Source organism: Triplophysa rosa, linkage group LG20 (assembly GCF_024868665.1).
Source record: "Triplophysa rosa linkage group LG20, Trosa_1v2, whole genome shotgun sequence".
NCBI lineage: Eukaryota > Metazoa > Chordata > Actinopteri > Cypriniformes > Nemacheilidae > Triplophysa > Triplophysa rosa.
In genome coordinates this window covers 20,823,260-20,851,211 of record NC_079909.1, presented here as the reverse complement: position 1 = coordinate 20,851,211, position 27,952 = coordinate 20,823,260, and the positions used below count along the sequence as shown (strand labels likewise).

Here is a 27,952-nt window from a genome sequence, read left to right as displayed (position 1 = left end):
TTGTGTGTATGTGTTTCTTGTTTTGTGTGTGTTTGTTTCTTGTTGTGTGTGTTTCTTGTTTTGTGTGTGTTTGTTTCTTGTTGTGTGTGTGTTTATTTGTTTCTTGTTGTGTGTGTGTGTGTTTGGACAAAGCTGATCAGGTTCAGGTCAGTAAGTTCTATTCTGGTAAAATGAAACGAAAAGCAGAAATGTTCTTTATCGATCACGTGAGACTAATATAGAAGTACATGGATGAGTCCACAGGAGAATTCAAGTATCATCACACAAGCAAACAGAAGTTTTGTTCATTCACTTCAGATATAATCCATTATCCTCCTGTCACAGAAACACTGCTGTCATTTATATACAGCACAGTTATAAAACTATAAGAAGTATTCAAACATCGATTTGTTGACCTGCTATAGACATCATGATGCATGTTTTCTAATGTGTTTAAAAATAGTCTTTATCCTTTTATGCAAAATCAAGACCGTAGAGCTTCATCAAACAATTCAATTCAATTTTATTGATATAACGATTTTCACAATTTTCATAGTTGCAAAGCACCTTTACATACATCATAATAAGAAATGTAATAAAAATAATACTGGGGGAAAAATGAAAGAGAATACGGCATTAAATGCATGGTGCTATTGCAAGTTTTTTTCTATGCAATGTACATTGATGTCACTGGATTGTCAGAAACTCTAAATTATTCAATCAAAGTATATTTAATTTAGGTATATTTTTATTTTAAATATTGTTATCAGGACTGGGAGGCTAAAATTTCAATAAACTAGAACAATTTGCAATAATACCAGAATGTATTTGTTAAATCACACAACCTACAGAGAAGATGATCTGAGGAGCATCTTCTGATCTCTTTCTTTCAGTCAGTGTGAAAATGAGTGGTTGATTTTCTTCATACGCGTTCTTGATGCTGAGTGTTTTAGGGTTGAAATGCGTTGTGCTGTATGGAAGTAAAATGAGTTGACATTTCACATTTTCACACCTACTGAACCTTCGTCTGAACTGAGTCAGAACTCCCCGTCTGTCTCTCAGAGAGTGCTTCTAAACAAAAGACTTCCACAAGTGCCACCTGACAGAATAAAAGAGTTTAGAGTGCACTCTGACCAATAAATGAAGAAAACAAATCAAACGAAACAAAAGACACAAGCTCTTCATTGCGTCAGAACATTACTCATCAGAAATGATGGGCTGGATTTTTATATGCAGGTAATGACTGAAACAGCCAACTCACACGCGGAGACACATGCAATAAAAGGTTTAGAATAAAATGCTGCTGATGTTTGATTCTATTCAATACAATTGGTGCGATGTGTAAAGTCTGAAGAAAATGAAAGGTCTTCATGTAATAAATCCATACAACTGAGATGAATAATCCGTTTTATTGATGAGAATTTGCATGTATTAGTGTGAAGGTTTGTGAGATTATCCTGAAACCTTCTGCTCTTAACTCGTTAACTCTGATCCCATTAGCTAAAAACGATCTCAAACCCCACTGACCGGAGACTCCGATCTCATCTGACTGACTGATCACACGATCTGAGGTCTGATCATGTTCCCTTTCACACACAAAAACATTTCCAGCACATCATGACCTCTCTCTCTCTCTCTCTCAGTATGTTCAATATCAGGGGCATGATTGCGCGTTTTTATAACATTGCAAAAAATCTCTCTTTACGTTAACCGTTATGTTATTTAGTAAAAGACAGAAACTTGATGTGTGGTAAAGTTGTTTTTCATTCGTGTCTTGCTCTTCCGGCTGTTGCTGGATTATCAGACGGGGTATTTTTAACGGGGATTTACGGACAGACGCGCAGCGGAAGACTCGCGTCTTACGCGCTTTTAACGGAGCTGCGCGAGGACACTCGCTCATTCGGCTCGTGGAAGCGCGCGCAGTATGTCTGTGAAGCACGCGAACATCCCCTGGAGAAACAACAACTTCAGTCTGATGAGCAGCGATCAGCCTCTGTCCGATCAGGGCGAGACCATCATCGGCTTTTATCTGCTGATTCTGGGTCAGTGCACTCTTATTTGTTTTCTGCAGCTTTAAGAACTCTTGAAGTTATTCTGTAAATTAACCCATATGGAAAATACTCTGTTCTTTAGTATTTAAAGAATCGTTTGTATTTTGTGAACTGTAGTAGATTTGGCAGGTTTCAAACCTTACACTATAACTGTCGATGTACAGTGCTTCTCTACAGTCATTCGTATAATACACTACAGACTGTATAGTCTACATACTAGTATATAATAAAGTGTACTGCAGTATTTTTTATGTGAGATCTGCATAAGACAAACTGCATAAATTGTTTAGTAGTTCGATACAGTAATTTTCTGAGGTAAATATATATATATATATATATATATTTAATGAATCTGCATTCAACTATTCATATCACTCATATAACAGTCATTTATATTTTAATAATTGTAAGCACAGTTGTTATATACAGCTTTATACAAATGTACACATTTACAGTTGCACTTTTTACAGTTTTTTTCAACTGCTTACACACATTTTCAAAAAGCTTGCCTCTTTTTTTCAAAACTTTACACACAAATCCAAGAATTGCACACACAAAATGCAAAATGCCTCACATCTCTTTCAAAATGAAGCACTACATTAAAAATATCACAAACACATTTCAAAAGCAAACATTTGTCTTCTGTTGCAAACACTTTTACCGTAATGTTATATTTTGGGATATATCATGTACACACAGTTATTCAAAACCTAAAGCTCTTAGTTCATGAGCTCCTCTGTACATTTCTGTACAAGATTGAAAGAAATTGGCAGAGAGATGTTTAAAATTCACTCTAAAAACAAAAGCCAAACTTTTTATTTCTTGTGTTTATTTATGTTTTTGCTGGTTGTGAATACAGTATTACTGTAAAAGGTACGGGAAAAAAAATTCTGGAGGACACGATATATTGTTGAGGGGCTCACAGCATTTATGTTCGCAAAAATTGTGGCATCAGTAAGCATATGGTTGCGTATATTTCACGAATTCTAAAAGCATTATTGGCCAAACCCAAATTCACGATAGCCGTCTCTTGCTCTTCAGTGAACATGAAACCTTCGCCTTTTCACTCTGTAGAAGATTCAGGAACAGTGTGAGTGTGTGCCATAAACTGTAACATAATATACTATTTTATACAATAAGGTCAGAATGTCTTCTTACAGTTGGCTGTACTGATGTACAGTGTGATACCTCACCAGACTGTGACCAATGCAGTGCACCGTAGTAAATGAATGCAAGCGTACTACTGTAAAATACTGTATATGTATAAAAGACTACTGTTTGTGTACATTAGATCATGTGTGCATTACAGTAGATTGGTACATACCTGTTCTCATTTCTAGAGGTTCANCTTGTTGTGTGTGCTTCTTGTTTTGTGTGTGTGTGTTTGTTTCTTGTTTTGTGTGTATGTGTTTCTTGTTTTGTGTGTGTTTGTTTCTTGTTGTGTGTGTTTCTTGTTTTGTGTGTGTTTGTTTCTTGTTGTGTGTGTGTTTATTTGTTTCTTGTTGTGTGTGTGTGTGTTTCTTGTTGTGTGTGCTTCTTGTTTTGTGTGTGTGTGTTTGTTTCTTGTTTTGTGTGTATGTGTTTCTTGTTTTGTGTGTGTTTGTTTCTTGTTGTGTGTGTTTCTTGTTTTGTGTGTGTTTGTTTCTTGTTGTGTGTGTGTTTATTTGTTTCTTGTTGTGTGTGTGTGTGTTTCTTGTTGTGTGTGCTTCTTGTTTTGTGTGTGTGTGTTTGTTTCTTGTTTTGTGTGTATGTGTTTCTTGTTTTGTGTGTGTTTGTTTCTTGTTGTGTGTGTTTCTTGTTTTGTGTGTGTTTGTTTCTTGTTGTGTGTGTGTTTATTTGTTTCTTGTTGTGTGTGTGTGTGTTTCTTGTTGTGTGTGCTTCTTGTTTTGTGTGTGTGTGTTTGTTTCTTGTTTTGTGTGTATGTGTTTCTTGTTTTGTGTGTGTTTGTTTCTTGTTGTGTGTGTGTGTGTGTGTTTGTTGTTTTGTGTGTGTGTTTATTGTTTTGTGTGTGTTTGTTTCTTGTTGTGTGTGTGTGTGTGTGTTTGTTGTTGTGTGTGTGTTTCTTGTTGTGTGTGTTTGTTTCTTGTTGCGTTGTGCTGTTGTGTTTTCTTGTTTGTGTGTGTGTGTTTCTTGTTGTGTGTGTCTTTTTGTGTGTTTTTTTTTTGTTGTATGTTTTGCAGGCTGGTTGTCGTGGTTCGGGAACAGTATCGTGATCTTCGTCCTCTTCAAACAGAGATCATCTCTGCAGCCCACAGACTATCTGACTCTCAATCTGGCCATATCTGACGCCAGCATCTCTGTGTTTGGATATTCCAGAGGAATCCTGGAGATCTTTAATGTTTTTAAGGACAATGGATACCTCATCACATCAGTGTGGACGTGTCAGGTGCATGAACGTTTCAGTCCGTCTGTACACACAAACACACGTGACGCTGATGAGAAATTATACCTGCCATTGTAAATCGACTCAAATTGGGCTGGACTCTCTGTACAGCCTCTCTTGTTGTTACAGTAAACCGTGGTTTATCACATGATCAATGACTGTAGCCCTGATCTCATTCGAGACCACACTTCTTGTTCCTCGTCTTCCTCCTCTTCTTCCGACTCGTCCTCTAATTCGAACTCTGCCTCGTCCTCTGGCTCTCCTTCCAACTCCCCTTACTCTGTCTACATTGTTTGCATCCATTGTTCAAAACCTATAACTTGACCCTTGGCCTATTTATGGGCCTCTTCTAAAGTCATGATTGGTTGGTGTTAAGTAAAGCAATGTGTGTTTGCACATGTGAGGACACACAAAATGTTTACTTGTCACACAATTTCTGAAACCTGACACTCAAACACCAGAACCACACACCAAATCGGCAAAACCAAACACTAATTCTCGACCTTTGACTCAGTTTTCAGTTTCATAAATCACTTTTTGCAAAACACAACACACAATTCTCTATGTAACAAAAATCTTACAGGAAGTATACTGATTTCCTTTTTCAAACACAACCAATCAAAATGCCACACTAATTCTTCAGTGCCTCACACTAACTCCTCACATGTGCAAACACACATTGCTTTACTTAACACCAACCAATCATGACTTTAGAAGAGGCCTATAAATAGGCCAAGGGTCAAGTTATAGGTTTTGAACAATGGATGCAAACAATGTAGACAGAGTAAGGGGAGTTGGAGGGAGAGCCAGAGGACGAGGCAGAGTTCGAATTAGAGGAGGAGTCGGAAGAAGAGGAGGAAGACGAGGAACAAGAAGTGTGGTCTTGAATGAGATGAGGGCTACAGTCATTGATCATGTGATAAACCACGGTTTACTGTAACAACAAGAGAGGCTGTACAGAGAGTCCAGCCCAATTTGAGTCGATTTACAATGGCAGGTATAATTTGAACCTTTAGAAATGAGAACAGGTATGTACCAATCTACTGTAATGCACACATGATCTAATGTACACAAACAGTAGTCTTTTATACATATACAGTATTTTACAGTAGTACGCTTGCATTCATTTACTACGGTGCACTGCATTGGTCACAGTCTGGTGAGGTATCACACTGTACATCAGTACAGCCAACTGTAAGAAGACATTCTGACCTTATTGTATAAAATAGTATATTATGTTACAGTTTATGGCACACACTCACACTGTTCCTGAATCTTCTACAGAGTGAAAAGGCGAAGGTTTCATGTTCACTGAAGAGCAAGAGACGGCTATCGTGAATTTGGGTTTGGCCAATAATGCTTTTAGAATTCGTGAAATATACGCAACCATATGCTTACTGATGCCACAATTTTTGCGAACATAAATGCTGTGAGCCCCTCAACAATATATCGTGTCCTCCAGAATTTTTTTTCCCGTACCTTTTACAGTAATACTGTATTCACAACCAGCAAAAACATAAATAAACACAAGAAATAAAAAGTTTGGCTTTTGTTTTTAGAGTGAATTTTAAACATCTCTCTGCCAATTTCTTTCAATCTTGTACAGAAATGTACAGAGGAGCTCATGAACTAAGAGCTTTAGGTTTTGAATAACTGTGTGTACATGATATATCCCAAAATATAACATTACGGTAAAAGTGTTTGCAACAGAAGACAAATGTTTGCTTTTGAAATGTGTTTGTGATATTTTTAATGTAGTGCTTCATTTTGAAAGAGATGTGAGGCATTTTGCATTTTGTGTGTGCAATTCTTGGATTTGTGTGTAAAGTTTTGAAAAACTGTAAATGCACTTGTTTCAGGAGCAGGTCTGTCTGATTTGACATCATCTGCTTGAGCTTGAGTTTTGTGTAGTGTTGAAGTGACTGTGTGTGTTTCAGGTGGACTGGCTGACAGAGAAGATGAGAGAAGCAAACTTCACTGTGTCATCTATGCATGGAGACATGCCACAGAAAGAGAGAGAGTCTATCATGAAGGAGTTCAGATCTGGAGCCAGGTAAACATCAGCTCAGGACTGCGTAACGTGTGTCTGTGTGAGGCTGTAATCATGTGTTGATGCCGTGTGTGTGTGTGTGTGTAGTCGAGTGTTGATCTCCACAGATGTTTGGGCCAGAGGTCTGGATGTTCCTCAGGTTTCTCTCATCATCAACTATGATCTGCCCAACAACAGAGAGCTGTACATTCACAGGTACAAACACACACCCATCCAGCGCTCACACACTTGTGTTCATAGTTTATTGTGTGCGATTGATTTGTTTCACCTCTCACGTCAGGATTGGTCGATCGGGGCGTTACGGCAGGAAGGGTGTGGCCATCAACTTTGTGAAGAATGATGACATTCGTATCCTGCGTGATATCGAGCAGTACTACTCCACACAGATCGATGAAATGCCCATGAACGGTGAGTCTCAAGTTCAACACACAGTGCAGCTCTTTTATTTAGTATACAGTATTCGATCAATACTATTATTTATTAACCATCTTGACATTAAACGTGATGAAATCTTTAGCAGCTGAGTTCTGTTTGATTTTGCAGTTGCTGATCTGATCTGATCGGAGATGTTGAATGCAGGCTGAAACTTCCAATAACACTTTTATTCTCATTCGGATCTTATTTTTCCACCTCTTGTCTTTTTTTTATTTTTAATTTCCTCTAGTGTTTTTATGTAGTTTGAGCGAGTCATTGGATATTGTGTTTAAGTAACGGCTGTTCCATGCTCTTCGTTGGATTTTGTAAATAAAGATTCTTTGTCACAGTCTATGGTTTCATGGTTTGATTTGTGTTTTAATCTTGCACTTGTGTTTTTATGTGTTTAGTAATCCAAATCTTATTGAAGTGCAGTCATTGAGTGCATACACATGTCTAGTGTGCAGATCTTATTTGTTGATTATAGATGGTTTCACAGGACAGAAAATCCTTCACGTGTCAAAGGAAACGTGTACTTCATCTCTGTTCTTCAAACTGCAGGACCACAGCTCTGTTTTCACTCTAATGAAACATTATTTTTCTACGGTGGCTGTGAATGTCCACTAGAGCTCAATCCTCTTATGAGGTTATTTTCAGGTGACGGCAGATTTACAGTCATGGAGTGACAGATCTCACGCTCCATCAGGATTTAACATCATGTTCACCTTCAGCAGTCATCTCTACAAACACAGTTTTAGTTTAGTTTAGTTTATAAAGCACATTTTAATATGACAGAAGTTGTAACCAAAGTGCTGTACAGAGATATTAAAACACAAATTAAAAGATATATGAAAATTAAAAGGTAATTGAAATTATCACACTTGATCAAAACCATAGAGACTTATGCAAAGATAAAACACAAAGAGTACAGATGTGTTTTTGAAGAAGATTTGAAAATGGAAACAAGTTTTGTAACCTTTCGTTTTGTAAGGTGAACGAGGAACAAAAAGAAGGTGATTAGAAGAGCGTAGAGATCTTGAGACATTGTGCGGAACCAGAAGATCACTGATATACTGAGGGGTAAGCCCATGTAAAGCTTTATAAACAACAAGCAAGATTTTTAAAATCAACTCGGGACTGGACCGGTAACCAAAGGAGAGAAGCAAGAACAGGAGTAATGTGCTGATTCTCTAGTTCCAGTCTCAAACGATTTACAGCTGAATTGGGTAAACCCAGGTATAAGGGATTGCAATAGTCCAACTTTGAGGTGATAAATGCATGAATAACTGTTTAAGGTCTTTCTTAGAAAGCATCTTGATTTTGGCAATGGATCTTAGCTGAAAGAAACTGCTTTTAACAATAGCACTAATTTGCCTAGCGAAAGTCAAATTGGAATCTAAATTGACACCTTTTTAACTAGATAATAGTCCACCTACCAAAGTCATTCATATTTCTTTCTTTTGTTAGTTGTGTTGGAGTAAATGTGGGATTTTGGGGGCTGGTGAACATTTGCAGTGTGTGACAGGTTCCAGATGTTCTGAAGATGATGTCCTGATGATGGAGGTGATTCGTTTAGTTCATTTAAATGTTTATTAATCAATATATTAAAAGCTGTTCGTTTTATTATTTATTGATGATACATGATATGTCCTGTTGTTTATTTTCTACGGTTTGATATTTCTGATCTCTGTTTACAGCTGCAACACTTCACCGTTCAGAGATTTGAACCGGAACCCTTAAAACTCTTTCTCTCATCCTGTACATTTGTGATACAGACTTTGACTTCAATGCGTTTCATTCATATGTTTTCTTTGTTGTATTGTAGACATCAGATGTTTTGCGGTGGAGAGGCTTTTCCTTCTGTCTGTGGGACAAAGCTGATCAGGTTCAGGTCAGTAAGTTCTATTCTGGTAAAATGAAACGAAAAGCAGAAATGTTCTTTATCGATCACGTGAGACTAATATAGAAGTACATGGATGAGTCCACAGGAGAATTCAAGTATCATCACACAAGCAAACAGAAGTTTTGTTCATTCACTTCAGATATAATCCATTATCCTCCTGTCACAGAAACACTGCTGTCATTTATATACAGCACAGTTATAAAACTATAAGAAGTATTCAAACATCGATTTGTTGACCTGCTATAGACATCATGATGCATGTTTTCTAATGTGTTTAAAAATAGTCTTTATCCTTTTATGCAAAATCAAGACCGTAGAGCTTCATCAAACAATTCAATTCAATTTTATTGATATAACGATTTTCACAATTTTCATAGTTGCAAAGCACCTTTACATACATCATAATAAGAAATGTAATAAAAATAATACTGGGGGAAAAATGAAAGAGAATACGGCATTAAATGCATGGTGCTATTGCAAGTTTTTTTCTATGCAATGTACATTGATGTCACTGGATTGTCAGAAACTCTAAATTATTCAATCAAAGTATATTTAATTTAGGTATATTTTTATTTTAAATATTGTTATCAGGACTGGGAGGCTAAAATTTCAATAAACTAGAACAATTTGCAATAATACCAGAATGTATTTGTTAAATCACACAACCTACAGAGAAGATGATCTGAGGAGCATCTTCTGATCTCTTTCTTTCAGTCAGTGTGAAAATGAGTGGTTGATTTTCTTCATACGCGTTCTTGATGCTGAGTGTTTTAGGGTTGAAATGCGTTGTGCTGTATGGAAGTAAAATGAGTTGACATTTCACATTTTCACACCTACTGAACCTTCGTCTGAACTGAGTCAGAACTCCCCGTCTGTCTCTCAGAGAGTGCTTCTAAACAAAAGACTTCCACAAGTGCCACCTGACAGAATAAAAGAGTTTAGAGTGCACTCTGACCAATAAATGAAGAAAACAAATCAAACGAAACAAAAGACACAAGCTCTTCATTGCGTCAGAACATTACTCATCAGAAATGATGGGCTGGATTTTTATATGCAGGTAATGACTGAAACAGCCAACTCACACGCGGAGACACATGCAATAAAAGGTTTAGAATAAAATGCTGCTGATGTTTGATTCTATTCAATACAATTGGTGCGATGTGTAAAGTCTGAAGAAAATGAAAGGTCTTCATGTAATAAATCCATACAACTGAGATGAATAATCCGTTTTATTGATGAGAATTTGCATGTATTAGTGTGAAGGTTTGTGAGATTATCCTGAAACCTTCTGCTCTTAACTCGTTAACTCTGATCCCATTAGCTAAAAACGATCTCAAACCCCACTGACCGGAGACTCCGATCTCATCTGACTGACTGATCACACGATCTGAGGTCTGATCATGTTCCCTTTCACACACAAAAACATTTCCAGCACATCATGACCTCTCTCTCTCTCTCTCTCAGTATGTTCAATATCAGGGGCATGATTGCGCGTTTTTATAACATTGCAAAAAATCTCTCTTTACGTTAACCGTTATGTTATTTAGTAAAAGACAGAAACTTGATGTGTGGTAAAGTTGTTTTTCATTCGTGTCTTGCTCTTCCGGCTGTTGCTGGATTATCAGACGGGGTATTTTTAACGGGGATTTACGGACAGACGCGCAGCGGAAGACTCGCGTCTTACGCGCTTTTAACGGAGCTGCGCGAGGACACTCGCTCATTCGGCTCGTGGAAGCGCGCGCAGTATGTCTGTGAAGCACGCGAACATCCCCTGGAGAAACAACAACTTCAGTCTGATGAGCAGCGATCAGCCTCTGTCCGATCAGGGCGAGACCATCATCGGCTTTTATCTGCTGATTCTGGGTCAGTGCACTCTTATTTGTTTTCTGCAGCTTTAAGAACTCTTGAAGTTATTCTGTAAATTAACCCATATGGAAAATACTCTGTTCTTTAGTATTTAAAGAATCGTTTGTATTTTGTGAACTGTAGTAGATTTGGCAGGTTTCAAACCTTACACTATAACTGTCGATGTACAGTGCTTCTCTACAGTCATTCGTATAATACACTACAGACTGTATAGTCTACATACTAGTATATAATAAAGTGTACTGCAGTATTTTTTATGTGAGATCTGCATAAGACAAACTGCATAAATTGTTTAGTAGTTCGATACAGTAATTTTCTGAGGTAAATATATATATATATATATATATATTTAATGAATCTGCATTCAACTATTCATATCACTCATATAACAGTCATTTATATTTTAATAATTGTAAGCACAGTTGTTATATACAGCTTTATACAAATGTACACATTTACAGTTGCACTTTTAAAATGTGTTTTAATAAATGATAAACCCCCAGTGTTACTGTATATTATAAATCCTTATGCTCATTAATGTTCTTTTCTATTAATGGTTAAACCTTTAATTCTTGAACTTGTTGTAAAAGTAGAACGGCCGTATGTTTGTTAAGAGTGTTTTACTGAAGCAGACAGTGTGGATTACACATCAGATCAGACTTCTTATGTGTCCTGATGGCAGAATAAATCCTGTCTGTCCGTCTGTCAGAGAGACACCATCATTCTTTCTTACATGACGATCTGTGATGGTTACCATGGTGATATTACAGTCGTGCTGTCAGTCAGCAACATACTGAATTATTATGATTAAAATAAACTTATTGCTGGATTTCTGTACCGTGGTATTTACAGACTATCAATGTGTCTTAAACAATGGTAATACCACAGTACTATTTGCTCACGGTGTTTAATATGAAAAAGATTTCTGTAGAATACTTAATACTAGAATGAAGTACATTATAGAAATGATTCTGTTCATGCGTACTACAAAACTGAATTGATCAACTGTAATATACTGTCACATCTGCTTACTGGTAAGGTTGAAAACTATATTATTACTACACTTTACAATAGTCATTTGTAAACTTGACTAAACTAAACAACACTTTCTTGTTGTTGTGTGTGTTTCTTGTTGTGTGTGTGTTTGTGTTTCTTGTTTTGTGTGTGTTTGTTTCTTGTTGTGTGTGTTTCTTGTTTTGTGTGTGTTTGTTTCTTGTTGTGTTTGTTTCTTGTTTTGTGTGTATGTGTTTCTTGTTTTGTGTGTGTTTGTTTCTTGTTGTGTGTGTTTTCTTGTTTTGTGTGTGTTTGTTCTTTTGTTGTGTGTTTTATTCTGTTTTGTGTTGTGTGTGTGTGTGTTTCTTGTTGTGTGTGCTTCTTGTTTTGTGTGTGTGTGTTTGTTTCTTGTTTTGTGTGTATGTGTTTCTTGTTTTGTGTGTGTTTGTTTCTTGTTGTGTGTGTTTCTTGTTTTGTGTGTGTTTGTTTCTTGTTGTGTGTGTGTTTATTTGTTTCTTGTTGTGTGTGTGTGTGTTTCTTGTTGTGTGTGCTTCTTGTTTTGTGTGTGTGTGTTTGTTTCTTGTTTTGTGTGTATGTGTTTCTTGTTTTGTGTGTGTTTGTTTCTTGTTGTGTGTGTTTCTTGTTTTGTGTGTGTTTGTTTCTTGTTGTGTGTGTGTTTATTTGTTTCTTGTTGTGTGTGTGTGTGTTTCTTGTTGTGTGTGCTTCTTGTTTTGTGTGTGTGTGTTTGTTTCTTGTTTTGTGTGTATGTGTTTCTTGTTTTGTGTGTGTTTGTTTCTTGTNGAGGCAACTTTTTGAAAATGTGTGTAAGCAGTTGAAAAAAACTGTAATTATTAGAGATTCTGTAACTGAGTACATTATGAATTGATTCTGTCATGCGTATACAAACTGATTTGATCAACTTTGTATATTACTGTACATTCGCTTACTGGTAAGTGTTGAAAACTTGTTATTACTACCTTTATTCATAGTCATTGGTATCTTGACTTATCTACATTTGTTGTGTGTGTGTGTTTATGTGTGTGTGTATGTTTTATTATGCTGTGTGCGTTATTGTTGTGTGTGTCTGTGTTTTATTGTCGTGTGTTTGTGTGCATGTGTTTATTTGTGCTGTATGTGTGCGTGTGTGTGTATGTTTTATTGTGCTGTGTGTGTGTGTGTATGTTTTATTGTGCTGTGTGTGTGTGTGTGTGTGTGTGTGTATGTTTTATTGTGCTGTGTGTGTGTGCGTTATTGTTGTGTGTGTGTGTTTTATTGTCGTGTGTTTATGTGTTTGTGTGCGTGTTTAATTGTGCTGTATGTGTGTGTGCGTGTGTGTGTATGTTTTATTGTGCTGTGTGTGTGTGCGTTATTGTTGTGTGTGTGTGTTTTATTGTCGTGTGTTTGTGTGCGTGTTTAATTGTGCTGTATGTGTGTGTGTGTGTGTCTGTTTTATTGTGCTGTGTGTGTGTGTGTGCGTTATTGTTGTGTGTGTTGTGTGTGTGCGTGTGTGTGCGTGTGTGTGTGTGTGTGCGTGCGTGTGTGTGTGTGTGTGTGTGTGCGTGTGTGTGTGTGCGTGTGTTTGTGTTTGTCTCTGTCTGTGTGTGTGCTTGTGTGTGTGTGTGTGTGTGTGTGTGTGTGTGCGTGTGTGTGTGTGTGTGTGTGTGTGTGCGTGTGTGTGTGTGTGTGTGTGTGTGTGTGTGTGTGTGTTGTGTGTGTGTGTGTGTGTGTGTGAGTGAGTGCGTGCATGTGTTTGTGTCTGTGTGCGTGTGTTTGTGTCTGTGTCTGTGTGCGTGTGTTTGTGTCTGTGCGTGTGTGTTTGTGTCTGTGCGTGTGTGTGTGTGTTTGTGCGTGTGTGTGTGTTTGTGTCTGTGTGTGTGTGTGTGTGTGTGTGTGGTGTGTGCGCGTGTGTGCGCGTGTGTGGTGTGTGTGTTGTGTTGTGTTGTGTTGTGTGTGTTGTGCTTGTTGTGTGTGTGTGTTTGTTCTGTTGTGTTTGTTCGTGTGTGGTTTGTTGTGTTGTGTTGGTCTGTTTTGTTGTGTTTGTTTCTGTGTGTGTGTGTGTGGTTTGTTGTTGGGTGTGTGTTTGTGTGTTTTCTTGGGGTGTTGTTGTGTGTGTCTGTGTGTGTTGTTTGTTTTGTGTGTGTTTGTTATCTGTGTTTTGTGTGTGGTGTGTTTCTTGTTGTGTGTGTGTGTGTTGTTGTGTGTTGTGTGTGGGGTGTGTGTTTTGTGTTGTGTGTGTGTGTGTGTTGTGTGTGTGTTGTGTTGTCGTGTTGTGTGTTGCTGTGTGTGTTGGTGTGTGTGTGTGTGTTGTGTGTGTGTGTGTTGTGTGCGTGTGCGTTTGTGTGTGTGTGTGTGTGTGTGTGTTTGTTTCTTGTTGCGTGTGTGTGTTTGTTTCTTGTTGTGTGTGTGTGTGTTTGCTGTTGTGTGTGTTTGTTTCTTGTCGTGTGTGTGTGTTTGTTTCTTGTTGCGTGTGTGTGTGTGTGTGTGTGTTTGTTTCTTGTTGCGTGTGTGTGTGTGTGTTTGTTTCTTGTTGCGTGTGTGTGTGTTTCTGCAGGCTGGTTGTCGTGGTTCGGGAACAGTATCGTGATCTTCGTCCTCTTCAAACAGAGATCATCTCTGCAGCCCACAGACTATCTGACTCTCAATCTGGCCATATCTGACGCCAGCATCTCTGTGTTTGGATATTCCAGAGGAATCCTGGAGATCTTTAATGTTTTTAAGGACAATGGATACCTCATCACATCAGTGTGGACGTGTCAGGTGCATGAACGTTTCAGTCCGTCTGTACACACAAACACACGTGACGCTGATGAGAAGTCCAGCACATCTTCTAAATGTGAACCGTGTCAGAGTGTTGCTGCTTACTAGTTTATAACATCAACTTAAGTTAACTTTCAACTCCGTGTGTAAAATCAGTGCGCAGTACAGAAGCATCATGCAGTGCGACTCACGTGACTTCAGTTTATGACGTGTGTGTGTGTACATTATGAAGAAATGAATAAAGGCACCTCGTGACGTGTGTTTTCAGAAGATGATAATGGATGATGGACATGATGTGAAATCCATTAGGATCTTCACAGGTGTGAATAAAAGCAGCAGGTGTTGATGGATGTGACATTAAAGGCAGGAGAATGAATAATTGTGTGTGTTAAAGAAATCATTAACTAATGTCATAACCACCAGCAGCGTCCGCTCGCATACACAGAAAGATAAAGATATTGATGGATGAATGTCGAGACGTTAACAATCGTTTTACTGCTTTCTATCACATCTGTATTCTCTTTTTGCAGTTGTTGGGCAACTGTGACTAATCCTCAGACTGAATACATCTCTTTTATGCTGTTCTTTTTCCATTGCTTCTAAACATGGTTTAGTTTAGTAAACTTCATTTATTGTTTAGCTGTTTCAAAAAGTGGCTTTAGACAAATGAGCATTTGTTATAAATGAAGATCATTTGCTAAATGTTCTGTTTGCAGTGATATTGATTAATGTATACACACCGTGGTTTGTTTGTTTGTCAGGTGGATGGATTCTTTACTCTTGTTTTTGGTCTGGGCAGCATCAACACACTCACCGTTATCAGCATCACCAGATACATCAAGGGCTGTCATCCCAGTAAAGGTGAATAACAGCGGCACATTGATTCTTCACAGTGTCTGAATGAATCCTACGAGCTGATGTGAATCTCTGATCCCTTCACAGCTCACTGCATAAGCAACACTACAGTCATCATGAGTGTTCTCTTCATCTGGATGGGAGCTTTGTTCTGGTCCGGTGCGCCCATCTTCGGCTGGGGCAGTTACACAGGTCAGAAATAATCAAACACATCCATTACAAAGCAAGTATACTTCAGGTTCAATAAGCTCAAGTATACTTAATGTACAGTAGTGCATACTTGTGCACTTTTTAGTTCGCAAAACTGTCCTTTCAAGTATACTTAAAGTCCCCGTGAACCGGAAGTAGCGATCGTTTTTACTTCCGTATTTTGACGCATTTCCTAGTGAAATGGAATTTCTAAAGAGACAAATATTGTTAACGGATGCTCCGCCCAAGCCGTCTAACATTCGTCATTTAAGATGGATAGTCATCATAACAGGAAGGAAGTGCATTTTCAGATTTTAACTGAAGATTATGAGGGCACACACATTTTAAAAAGAGAATGACCCACAATGATCAACTATTTACAATAAACGCTGCAATATTTCATGAAAAAATAAGAATTGTCATTTTTAATTTCACTGGGACTTTAAAGTGTGATAATAATAGTGAACTTTGGGTACACAGCTAATTTACAACTATGTTTTTAAGAGAAGTACATAAACAGTAGACTGAAAGTATTCATTCCTGATTTTAGTTTAAGAGGACACACTTCATAACTTCATAATTTGAAGTCATCATTACTTCAAACTCTAAATTGTGTTGACAGAGTTAAGCAGTGAGATGTAATGAATCATCCCGACAGAATGTTTGTTCAGTGTCTGTGAATGTCTCTGTTTGACAGATCGAGGTTACGGCACGTGTGAGATCGATTGGGTGAAAGCCAATTATTCCACCATCCACAAGTCCTACATCATCTCCATTCTCATCTTCTGCTTCTTCATGCCGGTGCTCATCATGCTCTTCTCCTACATCTCCATTATAAACACAGTGAAACGAGGAAACGCCATGTCTGCAGAGGGAGACCTGACCGACCGACAGCGCAAGATCGAGAGAGACGTCACAATTGTGAGTCTTAAGGAGGATTTTTACTTCTGCATCAGACCAATGTGCCAGTTTTCTTTTATACTTGTGCGTCGTTGTCTGCATCGGCAGGCAATGGCCACTAGGCGTCAATGTGCACAGGCGTGTTGCTTGTGTAAGCAAGACAAGAGCCAAAGAAGAAGCAGTTCATGGCGTATGTTGTCTGAGAAGCATTAGCAGTGGTAGCGGCAAGTAAAAGTCACTTTTGCATCTTGAGTTGTTAAAGTCCCAGTGAAATAAAAAATGACAATGTCTATTTTTTCATGAAATATTGCAGTGTTTATTGTAAATAGTTGATCAATGTGGGTCTTTCTCTTTCATTTCAAATTCATGTACCCTCATAATTAGGGCTGTGCAATTAATCGAAAATTAATTGTAATCGTCAATTTTGGCTTCAACAATTACAAAAACAAAATAATCGAGGTAAAACGATTATTGTGCCACATTCAATTTTGCAAGGATCCTCTCTTTTCTCGTGGTATAAATCCACAGCGCACCCCCTTCTTTTACAGTGGTTCAGCTGTGCTATTTCTTTACATTTATTTTTCAATTGAATTCACAGTTTAAAAGCAAAGTTATTTATTTTCTATGTTGTTTTAAAAGTTAATGAGTAATCGTGTTAAATAATCAGGATCTCAATATTGGCCAAAATAATCGTGATTATGTTTTTTGTCATAATCGAGCAGCCCTACTCATAATCTTAAATTAAAATCTGAAAAAGTAATTACTACAAATCTTAAATGGTGCATGTTAGACGGCTTGGGCGGAGCATCCGTTAGCTGTCAGTCTGCTGCCAGTTCCATTTCAAACCACAACGGCTGTTTTTATACATCCAATCAAATCGCAAAGAAAGACGAAAGCCACGTCTACTATTTTTCTCATTCAAAATTCCATTTCATTCGGAAATGCGTCAAAATACGGAAGTAAAAACGATCACAACTTCCGGTTCACAGGGACTTTAAATACAGAAAAACACGTAATTTATTTATGAGTAAACCCGACACTATCACATCACCTGAAGGGAGGGGGTTCAAGCAAACCAATCACAGCGCTTGCGGTCCGCTTCGCATTGATGCGCTGTTTCATTTTTGGAGAGGTGCGCTCCAGGCTATGGCATAGGGTACACGTCTCTGCTTAGGTTACGGCGCCGGTCCGATGCAGAAGTAAACTCGCACTTTACTATGCCATTTTTACCTTTGTTTATGTGAATACTCTCTTTGGATAAAAGCTTCAGCCAAATGCATGAATGTAAATGGATATCTAGTCATGTTTCTCAGTAAGCTGTTCTCTTCTGTTCTCTTAGGTGTCTATTGTGATTTGTACGGCGTTTATTCTCGCCTGGTCTCCGTATGCCGTGGTGTCCATGTGGTCCGCGTGGGGTTTCCACGTGCCCAGTCTCACCAGCATCTTCACGCGGCTCTTCGCAAAGTCCGCCAGTTTCTACAACCCGCTCATTTATTTCGGCCTGAGCTCAAAGTTCCGCCGGGACGTGAGCGTGCTGTTGCCCTGCAGAGGAGATGGGAGAGATAACGTCAAACTCAAACGCTTCAAAAAGATCCGGGGGAGGGCGGACGGGTCACCCGTGGCCCTGCGGCACGACAACCAGCAGCCCCAGTTACAGAAGCGTGAGGTGAAGAACCAGCCTGGCCGAGAGCCGCTGAACCCCGCGCCCAGCCCTGACTCTGGGGTGGGCAGTCATCCTGAAAGCCCCCCTGCCAACAAAAATGTGTTCTTCATCGACACGCCCGAACCCGAGTCTGAATGTGTCAGACTGTAGATCATGAGGGAATGTTTCACTTTTTCCTCTTTTCTTTTTATATTTGAACTCATTAAATATCATTTTAGCAGCCCAATTTCCCCCCCATAATGTATACATCTCAACTGTATCACTATTAAAGTTTTTCTGAATTGCTAAAACACTAAACCCCAATCTCAAGTGTCTTGTAGACCCCCCCATACATACACACGTGTGCACAATAAAGTTTTGAATTAGCCTATAGGGTATACTCAACTCAACTCAAACTTTATTTATAAAGCACTTTCAAGACCAGAAAGTGGAAACCAAAGTGCTGTACAGAAAGACTAGAAAGCAGAAAATCAACATTTAAACACATACCACACAACAGCAATGAACACATTTAAAAGACATTTTCAAATGCTAATGAAAACAAATGAGTTTTATATGAGTTTTACTATACGTGTAGGAAACACCTCTATCTTATTCAGGATTACATTGGCAAGTTACAAACTATGATCACAACCTGAAGGACCATATCACCACCTGTACACATCCTCCATCAGATTTACAGCACATGATTGAAACAATGCTTTCCTGGACCAGCTGCAACAATATCAAGACATTTCTCTGCATACTGTAACTCACTGCCTCGCCTCGCTCACATCAGATTCTTCCATAATTCACACAGAAACACGCCGGATTAACATGTTCTCAAGAGAAAATATAAGAACATTATTAAATGGGTCATATGGGGTGCATGTTTGTATCTCTCCTCTTTGCTCCGCCTCTCTGAAATGGGCGTGTGGATTTTTGACAAAGCTCATGGCTCTGAAAAGCGAGGTGTGCTATGATTGGCCAGTTCACCAGTGCGTAGTGATTGGTGGAATCACATGCAAACATGTGATGGAAATGTAACGCCTCTTTTTTGTATAAAAAGAATTACAAGACTGACCCAAACCCTAAACCTAGCTCATGTGAAATGGCAGCACAAAATGTCAGAACGTAAGTGAATGATCATTTTAATAATTGGTAAATTGTGGTTTCTGAAATTAAAATACAAGAATAGGCATTATTATTATTTTCATATCAATGGAAAGATATTTGTGTTGCTGAGTGTTTATCTGTTGAAACTTTAATTATGCCACGCTGGCCGTAACTTCACACTGTATTAAACTTCTGGTGGACTAAAACGTGCTTTGTTCATGAAAAGTTTTATTTTTCGTTTTGGTTTTATTGTACATTCATCTGATGCATTTTGACAGTATGATAAAAACAAAAGTTAAAACTATGTCTCATAGGAAATACGTACCCCTGTACACTTTTTGCAGCGCCACAAAATACATACCGTCAGGTACAAATTGCAACCCTGTTTCACAATTTCCAACAATAGTAACGTTAACAACACCATATTGTTTTATAGTGGGGTGTAATGATTTTGAATTTTTTGAATTCCATATAAAATTTAAACAAAGATAATGATTGTTGTAAATGTTTTATTGGTTGTATTCCGTTCAAAAGTTTGTGCAGTGTTTAAAAACTGAAAGCAAGGAATTCTGTTGGATCAGCATTGGTAACGGTTTTTCAATGTAACAAAGAAAATGTCAGAAAAATGGCCTCATATGCTAAAATCATTTTACACTCAATATAGTAAAATTACTTACAAAGGGGTGATAAAAGAAACGTGACTAATTTGATGTACATCTTTAAAACAATGACATTAATAATTGCATTAATATTATTTATAGAGTATCACTATTTAAAAGTAAAATATAGCTGCAAGCAGCAATTATGGGGTCAAGCCCTTCAACGGCACAAACTTGTTTCTGATGATGAGTTTTTGAAAAGTAGACATAAAAATGTAAAAGCATTTAGAACACAATATACAGTAAGTGCTTATAACTTTAGACCATAAGGTGGCACATAGAGGACACAGAATGTTGAATATTTTGAATGTGTCAAATGTTTTGAGTGGTTTTAAAGACTAGAAAGATGCTATACAAATACTCCATTCACGTATCTGACTTTAGGGTGTCAGAGTCTGCCACCACAAAACAGTCACCCCATAGGCACCCTGTGATCTGTTATCAAGAGGACAATGAAGATGTAAATTCATGTTGATGAACAAGGTCAGAAAGTCAGAAGGTCAATGCCATGTTACTAAACGTATCTATCAAAACAAGCAATCTCTCTCTTGTGCTTATGTATGTGTAGGCTTCTGTATATAAAGAACTAGCGGTGGAGCCTAACATTTGAACGTTTAGAATTTAGTAAGTGGAACATATGTTTAGAAAATGAAACAACTTATATAAATGAATGAAAACATGTTAATTGTGACTTTTAAAATACCAAAATGTAATTATTCACATAATATTTAAAATATGTTTGGGTAGGGTAGGATTGATCCTTTTAATAAGTAGGAATTTATCTCACTACATAAATGAATAAGGTAAGGTATAAAAGTTTTGATTAACAATAAGCCTAACTTTAATAAATCAACACAAGCGTTCTGTTTTGATGACGAAATGAGCTCTGCATATTGGACATTATTTACCAAATTGGGGTAGCCTAGATTTAATTTACTTCAGCCTAGACATCATTTACAAACTTGAAATCGTGTATTAGTAAAACAAACGACAACATTTTATTTAGATGCCTAGACTGCCGACAGGGCGCATGTCGACATGTGTACGTTTTGGGGGCGGGACAGTGGTGTTGACGTATTAGACACCGGCGTGGTTTCTGACGTCACACTTTGATGTGGACCTGGTTGGACATCCGGTGCAGGCAGGTCGCAGCGACGCGCTCTGAACCACAACAAATTTTGTAGTGATGTGCAAAAAAAGAGATATGCACAAAAGTATAACAAAAGGCCATTGTGACGAAACTGTGCATATACTCTCAGGTCATGACAGTGGTGAAATATTGATAACAACCGAGACGAAGACACAGCATAACAATTTTGAAATCAATCCGACCAAAGGTACTGTAGTTAGAGCCAATTTAACATTTTGTTTAATTATAAGGCCACCAAGTGGCGCAGCCCCACCACCTTTTTTGTGTGTCCCATAAAACAACGTGTCAAATGTGGTAAAAAAAATGTTTAGACGTTTTAGGCATACATGCTCACAAAAGCATAAAAATTCACCCTCCTGGATTTTATTATTTTTATTTTCCATATTGCATCATACTACACCTGCGGACTATCGGTGTATTCACAAACAATCACAGTTCACACCCAGAGATCTGTCAGATAAAATGTGTCAGAGTCACAGATGCTACTCAATCAGAGAACAGACACAGCACAAACAGACAAACAAACTTTAAACACGGTTTGAAAAAGAAAAATCTAAAAATCTTAGTTCTTTATTGACCCAAAATAGTTCTTGTTTTTGTATGATCTAACGTTATATTAGCAAAGGACATGACGTAATTTTCAGATTTCATGCGTACACATAGTGACACCTGGTGGTCAAGGTTGATATCGCTGATCTGCTGTTTCATTCATCAGTTGTCAACTTTAGTTTCTTATTGCCTTGGCTTCGGCCAAGAATTTTCATTTCGGTGCATCAAATGAAAATTCTTGGCCGAATAAAACTGAAACTTGACCGAACGCATTTCTTCTATTTATTTAGCCAATTTTTTCACTATTGCATAAACTGAATGGTCAAAATGTGCTTTTTATATTTTGTCTTGCTTTTCAATATAATACAATATAACTCAAAGTATAATTGAGCAAAACAAGTAAATTAAAATAAAAAATTGTCCCCTCTCCCTTCTTGAATAGCCGGTACCAGGCCTATAACTGACTACTGTACCCCTACATACAAAACACTTCATTAAAAAGTGTCATTCAACATTACAAGCTAAAAATATGAATGAACGAAAACTGTTTGATTATTATAGGCTACACTGAAAAATGATTTAAAGGGGAAAAAAACATCCATGCAAGAAATTCTGACTGACTCTCTCCCCAAACTCCGCCCACAAAAGCTGACTGTTCTCTCAGAAGGTGCACACGTGGCCCGGATACTTTGACAAGTTGTTTAGTCCATGGAACTGTGCGCACGCGACCACTGTATGATGTCAAAGGATGTCGCGATTGGCGGAGCTACTGTCAGACCACCCGCTCCAGTCTGAAGTAAAGTTACCGACCGGTAAAGAGGCTTTCATTTCGAAATTTACATCGGCGCGGCAAGTTTCGTGATGTATTTCTCTGACACTTAAAAATGCTCCACACGGCCGACAGAGTGTTGCCAGATTGGGTGGACGATTTCCAGCCCAAACGCTCAATAAATCCCGCCCACTCCAACTAAAACCAGCCCAAATTTTAACTGCCACCATTTTATCTCCTTAAAACGAACTATGAAAAGATATAATTAAACCAGGAAAACAGGTCAAACGGATCAAATAGCATGAAAGAGATTTAGAAAATATGACTAATATGTCCAGAAACCACTTCAAAGCGACAATCAAGAAATTAACCAATGACTTTAACCCTCAAAAAACACATTTTGTGCAAAAAGTGCCCATTATAATTAATCTGATTCAGAAAGGTTAGTAGGCATTTTCCACTCGTTCATGAACTTCATTCACACGCCACAGCAGCCAAAAATGTGCGATTCATTGATACACACAACAGAACAAAAAAGAACAGCAGCAGCAACAATAATGCGCTTATCTTTGAGAGTTGCCTTGACATCAGACAGAACTACAGTATGTCTTTCGTGAAGTTTATATTGCAGAACATATAACGCAAAATTTATCAAGTCCCGCAGCTGTCAAGGACGAGTATGATGAACAGAAGTAACGTGAGTAGAATCCCATATTCAGTTAGATTTTTATTAAATCATTCAACTGCTGTGAATTCAGTTATAGTTATATTTACAAAGTCTTCGAGTCGTCTGTCACCACCTGTGTAATCCACGTTGTGAGATTTGAGTTACTCGCCCCACCGTGCAACATATATTTGGGCCACTTTGGGACATTGCGATCTCTTCAATATACAATATCTGGTCCTTTATCGCGCCAAAACCCCGTCACTCACGAGCCATCACGTGATCTCAACTGTAGATTGATTGACAGGTGAGGTCTCCCTATCCCAGACCTGATTGGTTAAACTGAACCAATAAGGGCTGTGTTAAGGAATAATGGGTTTATGACTGCACTACACATTATTTTCGAACGTTTTGAAATAACTTGACTAATCAAAAGCAAAGAAAAGGCAAGCTGCTTGGGCGGGTTTTTAATTTCATAAGCAGCCAAAATTTTGTCCACCCGCCCAATGCATTTTCTCCGGTCTAACCCGTTCAAAAGAAGCACCCAATCTGGCAACACCGGGCCGACATGTTTGCTGCATTACTAAAGCGCGTGCGTCGCTCTCTCTCTCTCTGCGCTGCTTGATCAAATCACACGTCATGTTCGGTAACATTTATTCGAAACTTATATTATAACGGAATATTTTCCGTTGCCGAACATTCGGTGGATCCCTAGTTTCTTAAATCTTCCGATTAATTTTATGCAAGAACTTTGTGAAAGTAGAAAAATCTTGATGTACAACTACAAAAATAAAGAGGGTAACTTGATTTTTTAAATAGTCTGATAAAATCGTCATTGTCTTATTTAATGGAGGCTACTAGATGATTTTATATCACAAACATCTGAGAGAAATCATGAACTCCATAGTATCATTATAGTAACTATAGTTACAAATCTGATCATGAATACACTCTTTTGTAAGTGACCAGTAAGCTTCAGGCTAATATCTAAATGTTTTAATTTTTGTTTTCACAACTTTGGAATCAAAACTGGTATGGTAAGAATAAATTAATAAAAATGTACTTTAGATACTTAAGTACAAGTAAAGAAGTATGCGCTTTAAAAAAAACTCAAGTCTTTGCAAGGTTCACTTGTAATAGAGTAATATTTGACCAGTAGTATTTGTAATGAAGTTCTAGTAAGAATGCCTTTTACATACTCCACACGCATGGACTCTATACCATCATCGCCATCAGTACTTCCTCCGTGTAGTTTAGTGCAAGAAATTAAATGTCAAATTTAAAATAGCGTTTTTCCAGGTCCCCAGAACATGTCAGCCAAAATCATGTATGCACATAATCACAGTGACTACAACAAAACAATGTGAAATACAACATATTCTTTATTATTGTATTATATTGATAAATGTCCATCTGGGGGGAAAGAATACAACAAGAAATCAAGAATAAACTGTAATATCAATAATAAAAATATGTACAAGAGGAATATAGCATTTATTCACACAATCTTTCCAAACTCTCTATACAGCCGAAAGGTTAAAAGTTCAGTGACAGCTCTATACAGGCAATATCCAGACTGCAAATATCCCGTTATGACATCATAATAACATTCGTCCAATCACATTTGAAGTGACTGCATGCCATACGACTTTCAGGTCAAGATGACGCACTAATGTGAAAACAGACTCAAATTCTCTTCAAATATACACTTCTCACTTTGTTTGTGTGAGTTTTTATTGAAGCGTGTCAATCGATCAGTAATCAAATCATCGAGTCCGTGACACAGTTCCCATCTCTGACCAGCAGGTGGCGCTAAACTACACTCTCCTGCACAACTAAGATCACAAACATTGGTTAATCGTCACTGTTAGCTTTGCAGGTTAATATACACTGTATTCTGTTCATAAATAGGTTGTTGACCAATACTTTAAAACTATACATATCTTATATCTCTAAAATTAATACGCACCAAATTGAACGAAATCGGAAAATATATTTACCAGTACGAAAAACAACAAACGCTCGCTCACGCACGCCAACGTCCCACCCAGCTCCCTGTGCACGAGCTTTAACCAAATTTAAAGAGACAGTTCAAACAAAAATGAACATCATTTACTCATCCTCATTGTTCAGAATCCAACATTCATTCGGCTAGAAATCATAAAGTTAAAGTATGGCTCAACATGAGTGCGAATGAAGCGTATGAATCATCACACAGATTCACTTAAATTTGATTCATTACAGTGAATCTGCGGAGAAAATCATTCACTTGCATGATTAAAACATGTCCTGCTAAATCTGCTTTGTGCTCGGTTGCAGTAAGAAATGAACACTGGCTTAAGAACGAGGGCGAGTACATGATGACAAGTGAACTCTCTCTCTCTTTAAAATCATTTGGTAAAGTCATGATTCCCTTGCGTCACAGGACCTGAAGGAAACACAAACACTTGTTCTGTAGTGCTCATGTTATCTGTTAAAGGCAAAACGATTCCAGATTAGAATGAAAACACTCTCTCACACACACACACACGCACACGCACACGCACACGCACACACACACACACACACACGCGCAGATATTTCAAGTAATCACAGACGAATTCATATAAGACAAGAATTAAAATAAAACCTCTTCCTGCTTTAAACTCGAGTCACGACCTATCTGTAACCTCGCTCAGCAATCACACAATGAGAAAAATATCACTACTTCCAAACAATTATATATAAAATATATATATTTTTAAATAATCTCATCTAAACATAAACCACCAGTGATGCAGGAGAAAGTCATGAGCAGAAGACATCAGGTGATTCACACACACCTGATGATGTAAGAACTAAAGCAGAACATTACATCATTATATTAAGTGTGCAGGTCAAGTCTTACTCAAGTTCAACTCTAAATTCTAGTTCATTTGGCTTTAAAGGCAAACAAAAATAAATAAACATCACGACAGATTTAAACGTCCGACCAACATAAATGTTGAATCATTGTACAGAGTTCAGCCTGTCAAAAACACACTGAAGCTCTAATGTAAGACTTCCGAGTGTAGAATCTGCTCTGAAATAGTCAAATGATTACAATTCTCCAGTTTTTTGGTACGACACGCATCACAAATGTCCATGTTTAAAAAAACAAGTCAAAACAGACGTGACGGTGCGAGATCTGCTCTGATACGAGCTCATATTTGACCATAAAACATTGAAAACAAGCTTCAATATTAATCCAACAGAACACACGTCATAAAGTTTAACTGGTCGGAGTGTGTCACATGACAGATATTTTACCAGAAAATCAAAGGAAATGATTTATAACATAAATAAATCAAACAAAGCCTATTGTTAAACCATTTCGAATTTCTGTACTGTGACATTGTTTTCAGCGACAGTTTAGCACGACCCTCAAAAAATCTGTTAATCCTAAAAAGATGAGATATTCTGGTAGTATTTGTTATACTGTACTGCTTTCACTCTGCAAATTATTTTTTTAATTAATGTAAAAATGTTGATGAATGTTATACAATGACTAAGGAATCTAAAGGAATTACCAAACAAACATAGTGATGATGTGCAAAACTGTCATGAAGATGATGTCAGAATTTAAAAACACAGTGGAGAAAAAACAGGCTTCATTTTCTTTCAAATGTACCGAATTTCTTTTGATTCCAGGTAAAAGGTTTAGTAAGATGTTCTTTCATTGATATTGCGATATTGACTGTCGCTCCAGTGTCACATCATGTAAACGCCGTACAAGAGAAGTGACTTTTACATTCGGTGTTAAAATCACTGAACGGATTCAGATCTAAATAAGTCTGATGTTAGAATAATCGGATGCATTTGGTAACTTATAAACATGAAAGACGCTACGCTGTTTTAGTTCCCTCTTTGAATACAGTGTGAGAGCAAAGAAAAGACAATCTTAAGACTGTGTTTGAAGCAAAAGGCACGTGTTTTTAAAAGGAGAAAATGTAAAACCAAACCAGAGGATCAAACATCGCACGGGTCAAATGAACGCTCACGCAAGGAAATCGAGAGAAGTGGGGAAGCGCTCAACGTCCTGTGAGGCTGAAGAGAGGCCGGCAGTCAGTGGAGAGGCGTGTCACAGATGTTTGATGGAGGAACCCTAAAGAGCACCTTACTGCAGAAACTGCCATCTGAACGTTTTCGGCGGGGCAGGAACACCCCTCTGTGGTGCACCCAGGCCTGCCCGGATGAGTCAGACGCAGTTGGGGGTTCATGAAGGGAGCGTAGGGGTGTCGGAGAGCGTAGACGAGATTATTCTACTTCCTCAAGACACCATCATTCATTCCTGCATAACCTCAAACCCACATCGCACCCCTCATTCACCATCCCGTTTACTGCTCAGGGTCCAAGCCTCACTCCCCTCTTACGACTCTGTGAAAGCAGTTTTGGTCAGAGGTCAAAGGTCATACGAACACTTTGGCGAGGGCGTCTGATCCCGCGCTGCCGATGTAGCACTTGGTGGGGTGAAATGCCACGTCATTGATGGACTCCTCGAACTTCTTCCTGTGAGCAGTGAACTCCTGAATACACGTCTTGCTCTCCATGTTCCAGAGACGCACGGAGCAGTCGTGACCTGAGACGAATACATCACAATTCTCATCACAGAACATGCAAAGAATCAAACAGGAAGTGCACGAGTGTGTGCGACACTTACTGCCAGACATCAGATAGAGTCCGTTTGGATCCACGGCGAGACTGGTCACAGCATCCAGATGAGCCACCATTGAGTGAATCAGCTTACCTAAACAAAATATAAATCTGACTTATTACATGATTGCCTAAAGTAAAATACAGCGCTTCAGAGGAAATCCATCAAAACAAGTGAAAGCTAATGTGTCCATTCAACTCTGTTACAGTCTTCAACCCGTCACACTATTCTCAACCCTGTTGCCGTCTTCAAACCCACCACACTATTCTCAACCCCATTACAATCTTCAACCTGGCACACTATTCTCAACCCTGTTACAATCTTCAACCCCGCCACACTATTCTCAACCCTGTTACAATCTTCAACCTGCCACACTATTCTCAACCCTGTT

The 27,952-nt window shown here is 38.1% G+C and overlaps 4 protein-coding genes across 4 annotated transcripts; 3 read left to right on the top strand and 1 right to left on the bottom strand.

The window, feature by feature from the left end:
* Positions 1-1,470: 1,470 nt before the first annotated feature.
* Positions 1,471-4,491, top strand: LOC130571669 (opsin-5-like). The gene is made up of 2 exons (XM_057362790.1): positions 1,471-2,021; positions 4,211-4,491. The coding sequence occupies exons 1-2, from the start codon at positions 1,904-1,906 to the stop codon at positions 4,489-4,491; spliced, it is 399 nt and encodes a 132-aa protein (XP_057218773.1). The 5' UTR covers positions 1,471-1,903.
* A 1,839-nt stretch (positions 4,492-6,330) lies between these two features.
* LOC130571462 (eukaryotic initiation factor 4A-III-like) lies at positions 6,331-7,229 on the top strand. The gene is made up of 4 exons (XM_057362439.1): positions 6,331-6,466; positions 6,551-6,658; positions 6,744-6,871; positions 7,007-7,229. The coding sequence occupies exons 1-4, from the start codon at positions 6,372-6,374 to the stop codon at positions 7,021-7,023; spliced, it is 348 nt and encodes a 115-aa protein (XP_057218422.1). The 5' UTR covers positions 6,331-6,371; the 3' UTR covers positions 7,024-7,229.
* A 1,433-nt stretch (positions 7,230-8,662) lies between these two features.
* Positions 8,663-24,123, top strand: LOC130570855 (opsin-5-like). The gene is made up of 7 exons (XM_057361300.1): positions 8,663-8,768; positions 10,406-10,643; positions 14,191-14,396; positions 15,158-15,257; positions 15,339-15,443; positions 16,138-16,361; positions 17,680-24,123. Exons 2-7 carry the CDS (start codon positions 10,526-10,528, stop codon positions 18,151-18,153), a joined length of 1,227 nt encoding a protein of 408 aa, XP_057217283.1. The 5' UTR covers positions 8,663-8,768; positions 10,406-10,525; the 3' UTR covers positions 18,154-24,123.
* A 128-nt stretch (positions 24,124-24,251) lies between these two features.
* On the bottom strand, positions 24,252-27,946 carry LOC130570856 (striatin-like). The gene is made up of 2 exons (XM_057361301.1): positions 27,568-27,946; positions 24,252-27,486 (listed from the first exon to the last, which is right to left on the bottom strand). The coding sequence occupies exons 1-2, from the start codon at positions 27,635-27,637 to the stop codon at positions 27,317-27,319; spliced, it is 240 nt and encodes a 79-aa protein (XP_057217284.1). The 5' UTR covers positions 27,638-27,946; the 3' UTR covers positions 24,252-27,316.
* Positions 27,947-27,952: the final 6 nt, after the last annotated feature.

Bases quoted from the DNA above. Each gene is read 5' to 3' on its own strand.
- LOC130571669 (XM_057362790.1), top strand. From the start codon at position 1,904: ATGTCTGTGAAGCACGCGAACATCCCCTGGAGAAACAACAACTTCAGT. The intron at 2,022-4,210 runs GTCAGTGCACTC...TATGTTTTGCAG, and splicing joins CTTTTATCTGCTGATTCTGG to GCTGGTTGTCGTGGTTCGGG.
- LOC130571462 (XM_057362439.1), top strand. From the start codon at position 6,372: ATGAGAGAAGCAAACTTCACTGTGTCATCTATGCATGGAGACATGCCA. The intron at 6,467-6,550 runs GTAAACATCAGC...GTGTGTGTGTAG, and splicing joins GAGTTCAGATCTGGAGCCAG to TCGAGTGTTGATCTCCACAG. The intron at 6,659-6,743 runs GTACAAACACAC...CTCTCACGTCAG, and splicing joins AGAGAGCTGTACATTCACAG to GATTGGTCGATCGGGGCGTT.
- LOC130570855 (XM_057361300.1), top strand. From the start codon at position 10,526: ATGTCTGTGAAGCACGCGAACATCCCCTGGAGAAACAACAACTTCAGT. The intron at 14,397-15,157 runs GTGCATGAACGT...TTTGTTTGTCAG, and splicing joins CATCAGTGTGGACGTGTCAG to GTGGATGGATTCTTTACTCT. The intron at 15,444-16,137 runs GTCAGAAATAAT...TCTGTTTGACAG, and splicing joins CGGCTGGGGCAGTTACACAG to ATCGAGGTTACGGCACGTGT.
- LOC130570856 (XM_057361301.1), bottom strand. From the start codon at position 27,637: ATGGTGGCTCATCTGGATGCTGTGACCAGTCTCGCCGTGGATCCAAAC. The intron at 27,487-27,567 runs GTAAGTGTCGCA...TATTCGTCTCAG, and splicing joins ACTCTATCTGATGTCTGGCA to GTCACGACTGCTCCGTGCGT.